The 14,845-nt window shown below is 46.5% G+C and overlaps 1 protein-coding gene across 2 annotated transcripts; it reads left to right on the forward strand.

Moving 5' to 3' along the window:
* The first annotated feature begins 1,561 nt into the window (after positions 1 to 1,561).
* Positions 1,562 to 14,743, forward strand: cenpj (centromere protein J). Of its 2 annotated transcripts, none has more exons than XM_064327853.1 (17): positions 1,562 to 1,721; positions 2,215 to 2,669; positions 3,661 to 3,787; positions 5,233 to 5,487; positions 6,394 to 6,568; positions 6,945 to 7,050; positions 7,414 to 8,902; positions 9,304 to 9,430; positions 9,833 to 9,998; positions 10,145 to 10,402; positions 10,656 to 10,746; positions 11,587 to 11,711; positions 11,985 to 12,083; positions 13,175 to 13,315; positions 13,771 to 13,855; positions 14,073 to 14,193; positions 14,355 to 14,743. In XM_064327853.1, exons 2-17 carry the CDS (start codon positions 2,247 to 2,249, stop codon positions 14,545 to 14,547), a joined length of 3,981 nt encoding a protein of 1,326 aa, XP_064183923.1. In that variant the 5' UTR covers positions 1,562 to 1,721; positions 2,215 to 2,246; the 3' UTR covers positions 14,548 to 14,743. The 2 variants fall into 2 exon arrangements, with proteins under 2 accessions (XP_064183923.1, XP_064183924.1); XM_064327854.1 differs by having other exon boundaries at positions 1,576 to 1,721; positions 2,222 to 2,669.
* Positions 14,744 to 14,845: the final 102 nt, after the last annotated feature.

Below are 14,845 nucleotides of genomic sequence, written 5' to 3' on the forward strand. Positions count from 1 at the left end.
CTGGAACTATATTAGCAATAACTCCACTGTTTGGTGTGATTGTGTTATATGATGAAGTTAGCTACTGTTTGACGTCGTTGCGAGTTAATGTTCCCCAGTGTACCCAAATATTACGTTGACAATGCGCACTGTATACTTAAAACAGAGCCCCTGAATGTTTTATAATAGCTATAGAAAAGTTGGCACGTATTATGTTTGGCTTAGTTATTGTAATGTAGGCGACTAGTGTGATAGTTTTGTAATACAATGTGGTGTCTGTTTTTTATTTTTTTAAATATCAGATTTTCATGTTCACTGCACAACATATAGGATAAAATATGAAATTCATTCGTTATTCTCGAAAGGGGTCTGAATAAAGCAGCAAGTAACCTTCGATAGCACGGGAAGTCATTTAGCAGACGCTTTGGACGCGTCTGCTAAATAAATGTAATGTCTCAGTATGAACTGAAACCGATTGAAGCTTGAGCTGTTAGATAATGTCTTCACGTCAAAAAGGTTTATATTTTAGGTGTCTATTGATTTTATAGATTTAAATAATTTCCTTTCTCAAAAATTAACTTATACAGAAGACTTCATATAACAAATTAACTTGAATCAAATGAAAAATGAAAGCCTTATGAAAAGTAACATGTAGGCCTACCCAACTGCACACAATAAATTCCGATTACAAATATTATATCATGAAGCTGGCCTATAACCAACTACGCAATATTTACGTTGTGAAAGCACAAACTCCACATTTGAACACAGGCACTGTAGTAAACATCTCCAACAGCACCCCCTGATGACAGCAGAGTATAGGCCCAACTCAATTCTGCATTATTGTGTGTATATTTGATAATCTTTCTGTGTAATGGGATCCTCTTTCCATTACATACCAGCCATTCATAAAAAGCAGTACGACAAACCAGCAGCATTGTTTTTTGGCTTATAAGAGGTCCTACAAGAGGGTATATTAGAAAGATTTAATACTGTTCAATTATGCATGTTGTCTGCGAGCTAAATTATCTACCGACCACCCCCTTTCTCTAAGTTTTCTCGATTAATCGAAAAAGAACAGGTCTATTGTTTGACAGTAAGAAATACATTTTATTTTTATTTAAAATTTTTAAATGCAACATTAAGTAAATCGATGAACGAATCAAAATTATACGGTTTATCACAGCCGGCTACCGTGATGTGACAACGTAAAAAACGGTTGCTGGAGCATTGTGCAGACCAAGACCACGTGTGACGCTACATAGTAGGAGTCACTTTTCTCGATAAAATGCAACAAACACACCGCAATACAGCAGCATATTAATAATGTTTATTGCATAGGATTACATCACAAAAAGTACAGTTTATCGGAAAAACATTCTCTTTTTGGCGTGGTAGTCACAGGTAGTCACTTTCACAGAAATTGTTATGGTTAAATTGTAGTCTTCATATGGCAAATCCAGAACATAAAGGGCGTCTTTACAGTAAGTTCACAGAAAATGTTCAACGTGTATCTTCGCAGAATGCATTATGGGAGATGTGGTTCTTCATTTGGACTTTATTTAAAAGCAAAGCGCAACCACAGCGGAAGTCAATATTCTAGGACTGCGAACCCCAGAAGTCCTTGCACCAATACTTAGTTTCCTATCTCTCGCGGGCTTTGTTTTGGTACGGCGGTACATTTGGAAAGTTGTATTGTCTCTTTCTGAAGAATACTAGTTTGTTGCGGAGCTTTCTGTCAAGTAAGTTCTTAATCTTGGCGATTAAGTTGGTGACAGTTATCTCTTCATCACAATAAATGACTCAGCCATTAACTCTATTGTTGGCTGTTGTTTTCCTTAATGCTTACTATGTTAGCTAGCTAGCAGGCAGCAGACTTGCTTCTGGCAATGTAACTGAAGTGAGGTAGTCTAATAATGTAATGCTAACTAGCTTGAGTGAACAAGTATTGGTAAGCAACCATTTGCCTCCAGATCAGCTTGCTAGGTGTTAATACATCTTTGGAACGTTTATTAAGTTAGATGCATTGTAGCACAGGAAATAAAATGCTTGCTAAAATTGCAAGTGTGATTACCAAATTGACGTAAGTTAGCTGACACTTAACGTGAACCATCGTTAACAAATTTACCAAGTTCTCTGAAAGACCAGTTACGTTGGATGGTAACATAGTTAGCATGTTATTACAGCTGTTGTAAGATTTTGACCTGTCTCTAAGATCTGTCCTACTGTCATTAGCCTGGAGTGCTAAGGTATTAGGACAGCTGGTCATGATGTCGTCTCAAGCTGGGCTGTACAACCCAGAGACCGACTTCCTCGCGCGATGGATGCCGTGCAGCACTCGGGCTGGGGTGATACTCAATCCCTCGGTGGACTTGGCCAGGTCGCTGAGCAGCAGCAGTTGGGCGGCTCAGGACGTTGACGACTCCTTCTTGGCACAGTTCGCCCCTCTTCCGTACTCCAGCAACAGCAGTTCCCTGAGTGTTGAATACCTTGTCCCAGATGAGGCTGCTGCATCTCTGTGCAAGTCCGATCAGATGCCCGGAAAGACGAACTTGATAGCCTTTAACAACTCCACCGCCCTTCAACACACCCACCCCGGTGCTGTCATGCAGGAATCTACCGGTGAGATGGACAGCATAGTGGAGACTTCTGAACAGCCACCAGAAGACTTGATGCTGAAATTGGAACAGGCAAGTTGTACAACATGAATACCTGTTCACTTTCATCACCTTAACTTACAGAAACACGGCAAATGATTCTTTAACCACTTTTTGCGCGTTAAAAAAAACTATGGTGTAGTCAAGTTGTATTACATGTTTGTTCTAATCATTTCTGTAAGGAGTATGGATTAATGGTTAGCCTAATGCCTCTAGTCTGTATCAATACATGGCTCTGTTTTGTATACACTGTAATCACTCAGCTGTGTGTACAGCTGACACCAGAATAATGGCTCTGGGGAGAGAGTACTGAGTGTGTACCAAGTGCTGTGGCTCTGACTAAATTAAGTTAATAACCAATGAAAAGCATATAGAGCATTGCGAGGAGGTAGTGGCACTGTCACCTCACAGCAAGAAGGCACTGAGTTTGAATCCCAGGCCTTTCTGTTTGTAGTTTGCATGTTCTTCCTGTGTCTGTGTGGGTTTCCTCTGGGTACTCTGGCTTCCTCCCACAGTCAAAAGACCAGGTTAGGTTAATTGGAGTCTAAATTATTCTTGCGGTATGAATATGTGAATGAATGCTGTGTAGGCCCTCCAATGGCCTGTTCAGGGTGTATTCCTGCCTTTCACGCAATGTATGCTGGGATAGGCTCCAGCCTCCCCACTACCCTGACCAGGATTAGGCAGTTTAGAAAATGGATGGTATCATGAGATGCCTGACAATACCCAGCCCTAGTCATGCTCAGTGTAATGGCTGGGGAGTGCGTATGAAGTGGGTACCCAGTGCAATGTCTCTGCACTGTTTGTACTCAGTGTATACTGCATGGGGTGGCAATGCTGTATAATGCTTAGGGACCTTGGCTTGTAACTCAATGTTACAGATTAAATTCCCAGCTGGGCTGCTACCCTTGAGCAAGATATTTAACCGGAGTAAATATCCAGCTGTTTAGACACTGATTATGTGTGAACTTCAAAGTGTCGTGGCTCGAGGAAGTGTGGGCTAAGTGGCCATGTAAACTTGCAGCTGAAGGAGTGGCAGCAGCAGATGCAGGAGAAGCTGAAGGCCCATCAGATGCAGCAGCTCCAGGAGCTGCTGGAGGAGCAGCAGAGACTCCTGGGCTTGGTGTACGTCTCCCAGCAGGCCAGTGCAGGTAAGCTCCTCCTCTCATCTGCCACCTTTCCCACATCTTTTCTTACCTATTTGCACCACTCTGCTTTCCATGACACATGATGACAAGAACAGGCCATTCAGCCCATTTAGGCTCATCATTTACCTATAATGTAGACTGTAATACAGACTCACTGGCAAAGGTCTGGAATTGAACACATCAAGGGCCTTCGCCTCTACTACAAGACCTGTAAAGTAGTTCCATGCATTCAAAACTGTAAAAAACATCTCTCATATCAGTGCATGATTTACCTTGAGATAATTTCCATCTATTCCCCTTTATTCTGCTGGCAGAAATCAATCTGAAATATCTTTTCTAGCTCATTTTGTTAATGTCTTTTGTGAATTAAAAAACCCAGTGAAGCTTTTCTGTGTGAAAGGGGGATGACGCTAAAGTTGTTTGTGTCCCAGCTCACACACTGTGGCTGCTTATCTTTACTAGCTTATGAGTGAGGAGCAAGACTGAAAACAAAGTAAAGATTCTGTAAGCTTAAAAAAAACGAGCACAGAACCGCCCTGACCCACGGCGCAACTCACTTCCGCAGACACATTTTAGCTGGCACCGCCTGCGCATGCGTCCTACTAAACGAAGCACCACCTGCACATGCGTCCGACTAAACGTCCATGAGTGAGTGAGTGACCGCAATTTGGCACGCGTAGCCCACGGCGGCAGTCCTGCCTGCGTGCCGTGGGGAAAAAAATCCTTACAGAGAGACTTTAAAACGGTTTGGATGGGCTACTGAGTGGCTCATCCTATAAAGGTACTGTTCTAATGCAAGGGTAAGCCCGACAGTCTGCTATCAAATTCTGACATGCCAGTGTCGACTGTGGCTGGCAGCCCTGTGGAGTGACACACTGTTGTCTCTAGCATCATCCAGGAACGGGAGGGTTTCAGTTAGCCTGGATGACAGGGTTCATCTGAGTTCAGCTGTGCTTGGAGTGTCTTCCTATGTCTCATGTCTGTGTGAGCTCAAAGTGCAAACTGCCCTGTGATAAGAACAGAGGAGAGCACATGTTTGTGCTCTTCCAAAATCGACTGGAGGTATAAGATGAGCATTGCATTTTGAGCATGATTGTGCATTGCAAATTGGGGAGAAAATGTGGGATTAAAAAATGCTGGCATTTTTAGTTCAGTTTTTTTTTTGTAGTTCACAAATTTTCACATGTACGTTTCATGTAAATAATTTCTTTAGAAACAGATCCTAGATCTGATCCTAAATTCTGCTGTAAACAGTTGGGTTTTTTGAAAGTGCTGATCCTGGGAGCGCTTTAATTTTAGGTAGGCCATTCATATGCTGCTTTCTGAACAGCCTGCTCCACCTGCAGCATAGACCTAGCTTATGGTGCATATTTTATGTACTGTATTTTGTCACTGAGTTTGGGGGAGTGTCGCATTGAGCTGTACAGAGCTGCTGTGAATCTTTCCAGGTGACTCGGGGGCGTCTCAGCTGACAGAGGGGGACTGGGGGGATGATACGGTGCTGGAGCGCCCCCCTGTGTCGCAGGGAGAGAGGCAGCCCTCCCTTTCCCCTGGCTCGAACCTCCAGGGGCCCCCGGTTCCTCAGCGGCAGCCCCTCTCACCCCTGCAGTGGGCCCCCAGCGGCCCCTGCATCCAGAGTACTGCTGCGTGCCTTCATCCTCACCCGGAGGAAGAGGAGAAGGAAGACCCTGACAAGACCTTGGGTAAAACTGAGTAATGTTCTGCACCTGGTGCTTATCTTGCACAAAACCAGTGTGCATGAAAATGGACAAAGAACTGGAAGCGGCAGTTTCAATTCCTCTTGTAGAGAAATGGAAATGAACTAATTTATATAATTGTATATAAATTAAAATTTTATAGAAAATAATTAATTTAGTGAAAAGAATAATTTAAAAGCCTACACATTTTTTCTTCTGACATTTCTCTCCAAGAGTGGCTGAAATCTCTGTGTTCGAGACCTTGGGTAAGCAAATTGCAAAATGAAAAGGAACAGAAGACTATTGCACAACAGTCTAAATGCAGTATGGTATATGAAATGTTTTTCCAAACATGGAATCTAGACTGCTTCATTCTCACATTTTACTATTCACCCTCATGCTTCTCAGCAAAATGCAGACAAGTACGTTCAATGGCAACTTACTCCTTAATTTAACTCTTAAAACATAACATTTGGTCCCACTGGAATGTGGAACCAATGCTATACGTTGAATTAACACTGTTAGAGTTGAATTAACAGTGGACATTTTACTGTGTACCATGCAATAAAATTGTTTATGAAATTTCACAGTAATAAAAGTATAGGACTAAATGCAACCTTTTTATTTATTTTGATCTTGTGTAATGACTTCACAGTTAATGCTTGCATGTGGTAGTCTGCCTCACAATGCAATAGCAACACCTCTGGCCATGCAAGTGCCTGGCATCTGCCTGTGGTAGCTACACCAATCATGCTGTCCTCCAGCGCAGTAGCTGGTGTAGCGTGCGATGGTGTGGACCCTCTTGAATTGCAGCAATGGGGCAGGTCTATTTTTACAAATGAGCATTGCAGATTGGACATGCCAAGAAAATGACGGTACTTGGGACAAACTAAAACAATTCTATCTCATCAGGTTCAAATGTTTGCATCCAGCGATGGAGTGGAGACCCTCTCCAAGAATATGATGATGACGATGAAGTGGTTGAAGATGAGGAAGAAGATTCTCAGCATGCTGTCCCCTCATGCAGTGCAGGCTCTTTGCAGATAGCACACAGAAAGGCAGAAGAACCAGAGCATTTGGAAGACAGGTAACTCTGCAGTGTAGAGTAGTGGTCAGAGCGCTGGACTCTGGACCTGAGGGCATCAGTGTGGAGTAGTGGTTAGGCTGCTTGACTCTGTACCCATTACTGAAATAAGAAAATTCTCCTCAAGGTGTAGTTTCATCTCTTCACATGCAAAACAAAAAAAAGCTCTTCATCCCTATAGAATTTGATTTCCGTTCACGTGACTCGAAATGTATGCATGTACTTTCATGTGAACACGATCATCACATACATCATACATGCACCCAGTTCAGGGATTTGAGAAGAATCTGCTGAAGGTATTGTGGATGATGAGGTTTATCTCAGTGTTGAATGTCTCCTGTGTCTCAGTTGTACCGCTTTGTTGGTTCTGTGTCTGCAGACCCATCAGGTCTGGGATTGGAGGGAGGAGTCGGACCTTTGAGGAGCTGCTGGAAGAACAGCTGCGGATGGAGGAGCAGAGACTGAATTCTGGCCAGCAGAAACCGGTCAGGACCTCACAGGATGTCGCTGATCACTTTACACACTGCAGAAACAGAGAAGAACTTTGCTGCTCATAGTCTGTTATTCAATCCAGATATTAGTCTTATTTTTATAGATGAATTTGCTTGCACGTTTTCTGTATTACCTCAGCGCATTGTTAATGTTTCTTCACAAACAGCGGTGGGTAGTATTTAAAATACATGCATTTGAAATATTTATTTGTTTAAGGGTCACTCACCACATATGATGGATAACTCATTGTCACTTGCAAAGTAGCCTACACCCCCACCATTTTGCTTGTAGTTTTCTCGATGAATTCACGTGAGAGGTGTGTTAATATTTAGTATTTTGACCGTCTTTGTCCGCAGAGCCGTGCGGGGGCTGAGGAAGTCCGAGTTCATTTCAAGTCCAAGAGGCCATTCCTCAGGCGGGGGGAGGGCCTGTCCCGCTTCCTGGGGGGCGGAGCGGCGGCGGCTCGGCGGAGCGCCAAAGAGGTGGCCGAACCCCCGCCCAAGCCCGCCGGCGCTCGAGGGTCTGGCGAGCCCGGCAGCGGCGACGATCGGCGGCGACCTCCCATCCAGCGCAAGACCACCGCCCTGAGCCGAGAATCCCCTCCCGAGGGCCCGTCCGCGCCGCCGAACCGCGGCAGGGCCGAAACCAAGGAAACCAGGCCAAGTCGGGCACCGCGGCAACCCCGTGTCCTAGCCAGTCGGCAGAAGCTAAATGCTGCGAGTGTCAGTTTGGGGCGGCCCAGACAGGCGCAACAGCGGCAAGAGGGGCCGCCGCCTGCCAAGACCCAGCATGCACTGGGGGGTATGAGGGCGGAGACTTTGGGTCAGGGGTCGCAGACGAGGGCGGGTGTGGCGGTGGGGGTGGAGGAGGGAGGGGGAGGCAGGCAAGTTGCTCCAGAGCAGGGGTACTCCTTCGAGCAGTCCTTCCAGGCCAAGCTGGGGAGCTGGGACATGGAGAAGCAGAGGGAGCGGGTGGAGCTGGGCGAGTTTGAGCTGCTGGAGCAGGCGGCTGAGGAGATGTCCTTCTCCAGCAACTCCTCCTTCGTCTTGAAGGTCCTGGAGCTGGACCGCCAGGACAGCAGGGGGCGCCGCCACCACCGCAGGCTCTCATCCACCCCTGTCAAGTCCCCCAAGCCCTCCCCGTCCAAAGCGGGCCTGAGCGGCGACAGCGACACCGACCGCCCAGGGGGCGCCCTGTCCGTCTGCCCATCTGTTGCCGTGGCAGCGGCGGTGACCAGGGGGGATCCCGTGGGCGGATTCATCGAGAGAGAGGCAGTAGTCTCATCGGATCCCTGCAGCTCAGATTCAGAGGCGGTGGAAGACGAGCCGGAGCAGGAAGTACTGCAGCACATGCCGGCGCTACCCAGCAGCCCCTGCTTCTCCCCATCCCAGGGCCAATATGACAAGACGTCCTACCAGGACGCAGAGGGTGACTTTTGCGGAGGGGGGGAACACAACGAAACCGGTGACCTCAGTAACCACAACGACTCCACTCTGACGGAGGGACAGGGTCAGGGGTCGAAGGACGACCGCCTGGTGTTCGACGACGACGACACCTGGAACGATTTGGAAGATGCCGGGAATGCAGAGGACAGTGGCAGCAACGATGGCGGAGGAATTACCCATGATCCTCCGGGAGCAGAGAGTGACAGAGCGCTGAAGAGGAAGGTGGCCACCATGAAGGTGCCTGAATCTGCACCGCAGGGCAACCCTGCCTTTCGGGAGCTGGAACCGCCCCCCACCTCTCAGCTGGTGGCCAAACTTTTCCCCTCCCTGAAGCCCAAACCACAGCCCGCCCCTCCCCCGCCCCCAGGACCCACAGGCACAGCAGGAGACCAAGGGGCAGGTAAGAAGGCACAACTTACTGCAGTGATCAGATTTTTAAATCTTTACATGTAGAACAAAGGAGCTCTGTCGTATATTTATTATATTATATGTCTAAGCAATTTGTTTTGCAAGTATCACATATTAGGTCTTTGTTATGAATTAGAAATTTAGACTTGGTGTGTTCTTTTTGTTTTTGTTTTATTTATTTATTAAATAGTTAAATTTTGTTAAATTAGAACATTTCCAGACAAGAACCTAACCATTCAGATTTTGGGTTATCTTTTGCCTGTAAATAACAATGATAATAAAAATACTAAATGTATGGCTGAAAATGACTGAACAGTGAACTGTGGAACAGTGTGCAGCGTTGGATTCTTGCCTGTGCATTTGTGACTTGCATATGTGCCCCAATCCCCACAGGCCGTCAGTCCAGGCTTCTGAGAGAGAGGTTGGCGGAGCTGGAGATAGAGATTGAGCGGTTCCGCTCAGAGAACGCTGCCCTGGCCAGCCAGCGGCTGGAGCGGGAGAAAGCTCTGGAGGCGCTCAGGTAAGGGCCCGACTGCGGGTGCGTCTCCTCACTGGAGGAAGAGTGCAAACCCCCCCTCTGGAGGAGCAGATAACCAGGGAGGAGTATTCTGATATCATTTTTGTTGTATGGATATTCTGTGGCTCCCAAGTGGGACATTTTGATAATTTGACTATTTTTTTAACCCAAAATTGCTACAGGAAGCCCTTGATCTGCATTCATTCACCCTTTGAAGCAGGAAAATAAATCGTATTGAATCATTTTCTGTCATTTTATGGTCAGTTATTTTGTGAACAGAAAGAGGAAATACACAAACTATCATGTTCCGTAATATGAGATATGTCCGAGTCAGAGACGTGTAAACAGAAAGTGAACAAAAACCCAAGGGACTGTTAAAGTAATAGAGCGGGGGTGTGCCCACAGGAAGGAAAGGGCGGAGTTTGAGCAGATGAAGGAGGAGGAGCTGGCGCGGTTGGAGGAGTTTAAGAAGGAGGAGACTCGCAAGCTGCAGAAGGAGCGCAAGGTGTTTGAGAAGCACGCCTCCGCCGCCCGGGCCATCCCTGACAAGAGGGAGCGTGAGGAGATACAGGTGAAATGAGAAGGAGCACAGGGGGGGTGAGGGGGGATAAAGGTGAAACTATGACTGTGAGTCTGTAGTGCTGTAATGTGCTCTCCTACCAGTAGAGGGCAGCAGTCTGAATTGCAGCGTCATGCTGCCTCCTGATTGTGTCTCAGGCCCTGAAGCAGCAGCTGAGCTCCCTGCAGGAGGAGCTTCGTCGGCGGGAGGCTCGCTGGTCTAACACTCACAGCCGGCTGCGGCAGCAGGTGGAGGCGCTGGGGGCGGAGAACAGCGACCTGCGGGACGAGGTGCGGGCCCTGGAGCGGCTCCGAATCTCCGCCTGGAAGAGGGATGAAGCTGAGAGGGAGAGGGAGAGGGAGAAGGAGAGCTGCAGGAGGTCCAGTGAGAGCACTGCGGCCCGGTCCAAATCCACTGTGAGTGCCAGCTTTCAGGATGTCTGCTTTACATCATTTCCTGTCAGATTATCCCTGAACCTAGCCCGACATCACTTCACACAGGGCCTCGGATGCCTCCTAGACTCACTCTGACTTCACTTCCTCTGAATCTGACCTCACCTCACTGCGTCCCAGCTGTTGCATTTAGTCCCCCAGTGCAATCCCTCTGTAATATGAGTATAATCTCTGTAATGACTCTGTAATCTGTGTAATCCCTGCTCTTGTGTTGAAGAGCCCTCCAGCTCCTCTGAAGGCTAGCCAGCCTTTCACTGCTACTGCCAGGGAGACACGCCAGGTGACCAGTCCTCCCAAGAGCACTCACAGTGGGTATCTGCAATGTATATATCCTGTTTAGTTCAGTCTGCATTTCCTTTATTGTCAAAGTAATCCAACCAATGAAATATATCTTGATTAGGTTTCAAAAATTGTAAATTGTATTTTTTTCATGGCAAAACTGGTCATCTGATTTGGTGCAGTAATACAATCATCAAGCATTTCATGCTTAACATTCTTTCTGAGCTGGCAATGCAATAAAAGAACAGAAAAGAACAGAGAGGCATCTCAGCATGATTAAGGCCATCTAAACATTGTCAATCCTATTGTCTTCATGGGGGTGTCATACTGCCAACAAAAAATAAGATGTTTAATATTCACACTGTGTAGCATCACTGTAGATTCAGTGTAGACTTGTGTACAGCTTGCTAAGAGGAGTCTGGCTCACAGCAGTTTGATGGGCACGTCGTTTACCCAATATAAATAATGACCTAATAATAAGAACAAAGTGCTCCTCCATTGTATGGTTGTTTTCTTAATTTCATTCACACTTAATTGTTGGAGTTTTATGGAAAAGATGCTACTGCGATGAGAAGCTAAGTACTAGAGGTGCTGTGTTATTTTTAAATGCAGTGAAACCTGTCTGAGGCGGCCACCCATGGGAGTAATGAACAATGGGGCGTCTGAGGCGGCCACCCATGGGAGTAATGAACAATGGGCGTCATGTGCAGGTGACCTCCTAGGCAGGTTTCAGTCTAAATGCGGCTCTCAGTCTCACACTAATGAAGGTTTTGTTTGAGACACAGTTCCTCTGTCCACCGGTGAGTGGAGAGCGCATTTCTTCCGCATGCGACAGAAAGGTGAAATTGACATTTCGCCCTTGTCTGCAGGAAGCAGCAGCAGGAAGTCCCCACAGATACCCAGCCCTGGGTCTGGAGCACAGAAGCAGGCGGGGCCTGGTCAAGGGCAGCCAATCACGGCACAGAACCCAAACACTCCTCCGACTCTGCTTTCTGTGAGTGACGGGTGTGCAATACATTGCAAGGTTTTTTTGAACATGATAAAAACAGTTCAAAGAAGTGTATTTAAATATATATATATGTATAAATCAATTCTTGAAAGCTGTGATTAATATATTTCAATATATTTTGGGTATATTCCATTTCTGTAAGTGTGGCAATGTGATATGATGGCCTTTGGTTTGGGTAGGTTGATGGCATCATAGCAATATGCTGTGGAAAACAGGACAAGCTTGTAAGTTGTTTATGTGACACTGTGCTGTCAACAGAGAGCAGGTGTGTCACAGACGGAGTACTGTGAGGAGGAGGAGGAAGAGGAGGAAGAAGAACAGCCTACCCAGAAGGAGATCACTCATCCTGATGGAAAGGTGTGCGTTTGTGTGGGGGCATTTCTTGGCAAGCATTTGCTATTAACTGCTGTTGAATGTGTTTGGTCGAAGAGTATTCTGCAAGTTATTTCTGTTACCAAGTTATTCATTGTAGACATTGATGACAAAGAATGAAAAATAGACACCTATTTATTAATGATAAATTGTACACTTTGGCCAAGAATGCAATAACTAAATAACCTAGTAATTTTCATACAGCTGTATCAAATTTGATATGGGGCTGACTTTATGGATGGTAAATGGACTGCATTTATATAGCGCTTTTATCCAAAGCGCTTTACAATTGATGCCTCTCATTCGCCAGAGCAGTTGGGGGTTAGGTGCCTTGCTCAAGGACACTTCGACACGCCCAGGGCGGGGTTTGAACCGGCAACCCTCCGACTGCCAGACAATCGGTCTTACCTCCTGAGCTATGTCGCCCCCACGACTTTAGAAAGTATATAAGCCGTTTCATATTAGCGTAAACTCACCTCGCAAGACCACAACGTGTTACAGCTAAAGCCAATCAAAGCAGGTCTCAGAAACACTGCAGCAGAGAAGTGGAATGTTGAGAATGCAGTCAGCGGGGTGATCAGTCGTTATGCTGCAAGTCTCCTCCCATTAAAGTGTCTAGTGGTTCCTATTGGCTATCATTTTACTCATGAATATTCGACTCAACGTTCAAGGAAGCAGAGGGCAATTCTTTGATTCTGGATGAATCAATGCTTCTGCATCGCCACTTCCAGCCATTAGCTACTGTTAATTATAATAAGATAAAAGTTTGATTACAGGCCACACCAGACCATCTTTTATTGTTCAGCTCACCTGTCAGTCTTCCATTTTAACACACTTTTGTCGGGTGAGCAAGTCCAAGTATTCTCAGGAAGGTTCCCCCTCCCTCCTTCCTTCCTAATTTCAGTGATCTAAAATCACTACCGATTGACTAGGCGACGTTTCTGCCGTATTGCCTTCCCATACCCATGCCTTTTAGATCAGGTGAAGGAAGGACAAGTTTATAGGACATAGCCGCTGTTTGAGGCCCCTATGGAGTGACATCACATAACCATGCCCTTCTGTCTGCATTTGGGCAGATTGAGACCATCCTGTGCTGCGGCACGCGGCTTATAGTCTTCCCCAACGGAACCCGCAAAGAGGTGTCTGCCGACGGCCGCACCGTCAAAGTCAACTTCTTCAACGGTGACGTCAAGCAGGTCATGGAGGACCAGAGAGTGGTGAGTGTGACCTAGCCTACACCTGCTTAGCTTCGGCTATTGGAAATTGGAAGGGTATAAGGTGGTGTGGTTGCTGGCAAAATAAGGTTTAAGTTAACAGTAATGCAAAACAAGGTATCTGTGATAGCAGCTGGTTGCTCCACCCACTTTGGGGCTCATGAAGCCTCACAAGTCCATCATGTTTGAGTATGGTATAGAGAGCTTGTTTGAATGTACAATTCAAAAGGATGTCCTTACTAGACTGTTTTATGAAAGCCTATTGCATCCAGATGCAATATGTACCTTGTTAAGCAAACAACAGAAAGGAAACCCAGATTCTTCCTAATTAGTGTCTCAAACTAAGGGTTTCGCTACTTGTTCAGAAACCAGTCTCCTCATAGACCACATCAAGACTGGGCTATTCACTTTAGTTACTCATTAGGAGAGCTCACGAGACTTTGTGCTTTTCTCTCTAGATCTACTACTATGCCAACACCCAGACCACTCACACCACTTACCCTGATGGCATGGAAGTTCTACAGTTCCCCAACAATCAGATCGGTGAGACCTGCATCCACTGCCCTTGACCTGCCCCTTTGCCCCTCAACTGGCACTGTGTCACTTAACTGGCCCATGATTGCCCTTAACCCGCCTGTGTATCCCATACCCCATTCCCCTGCACCCTGAAATGGGCCCCCGAAACCCAAAACCGCCTTCTAATGTGCCCCCGCTTCCTAAACTGCCCCCTGACTTTCCCTGGCCCTCTTTTCCAAATCAGAGAAGCATTTCCCGGACGGTCGCAAGGAAATCACCTTCCCTGACCAGACGGTAAAGAACCTCGGCCCGAACGGGGACGAGGAGAGCGTGCTTCCAGACGGGACCATCATCCAAGTAAAACCGTGAGTAATCCGCGATCACAGCGCGGTCATACATAAACACATGAGTTCATAAAACAGACCAATGAGTTCGGTCGAGGAAAAGTCGGCCAGCTCTTGCGCGTTTCTCCTGGCAGAGATGCCTTTGTGGTTTTCGTACCGTAATAAATTCTCCGACCTGGCAGAGACGGCACCAAGGTGATCCAGTTCAACAGCGGGCAGAGGGAAGTGCACACGGACAAGTTCAAACGACGCGAGTACCCCGACGGGACGATGAAGACGGTCTACGCCGACGGGCGGCAGGAGACCAGGTACCCCAACGGCCGACTGCGCATCAAGGACAAAGACGGGCGCGTCGTTTCAGACTCCAGGACTTAACGCCCCGGGGAAACCCCCTCAACGCTCCTGTGCCTGAGGTCCTGTTCGTATTTATGAAGTCTCGATTGCGTGTGATATGCAGTGAATGTTTCTGTAATTGTTTGTAAATAGTATACATTTAATTTTTTTGTAATATTTTTCGGCCAAATTAGTTTTTATTTAATATTTGTTCAAATAAATTATTTTTTAAATTCCACGGCGCGTACGCTTGTTTTACCACAACTAGGGATACTTCACAAAGCGGGATTAAGGAGTTAGCGGGCTAAGTTTCGCAAATATGTTTGTTTTAAAATAACCC

This window comes from Anguilla rostrata, chromosome 3 (genome assembly GCF_018555375.3).
Source record: "Anguilla rostrata isolate EN2019 chromosome 3, ASM1855537v3, whole genome shotgun sequence".
Lineage (NCBI taxonomy): Eukaryota > Metazoa > Chordata > Actinopteri > Anguilliformes > Anguillidae > Anguilla > Anguilla rostrata.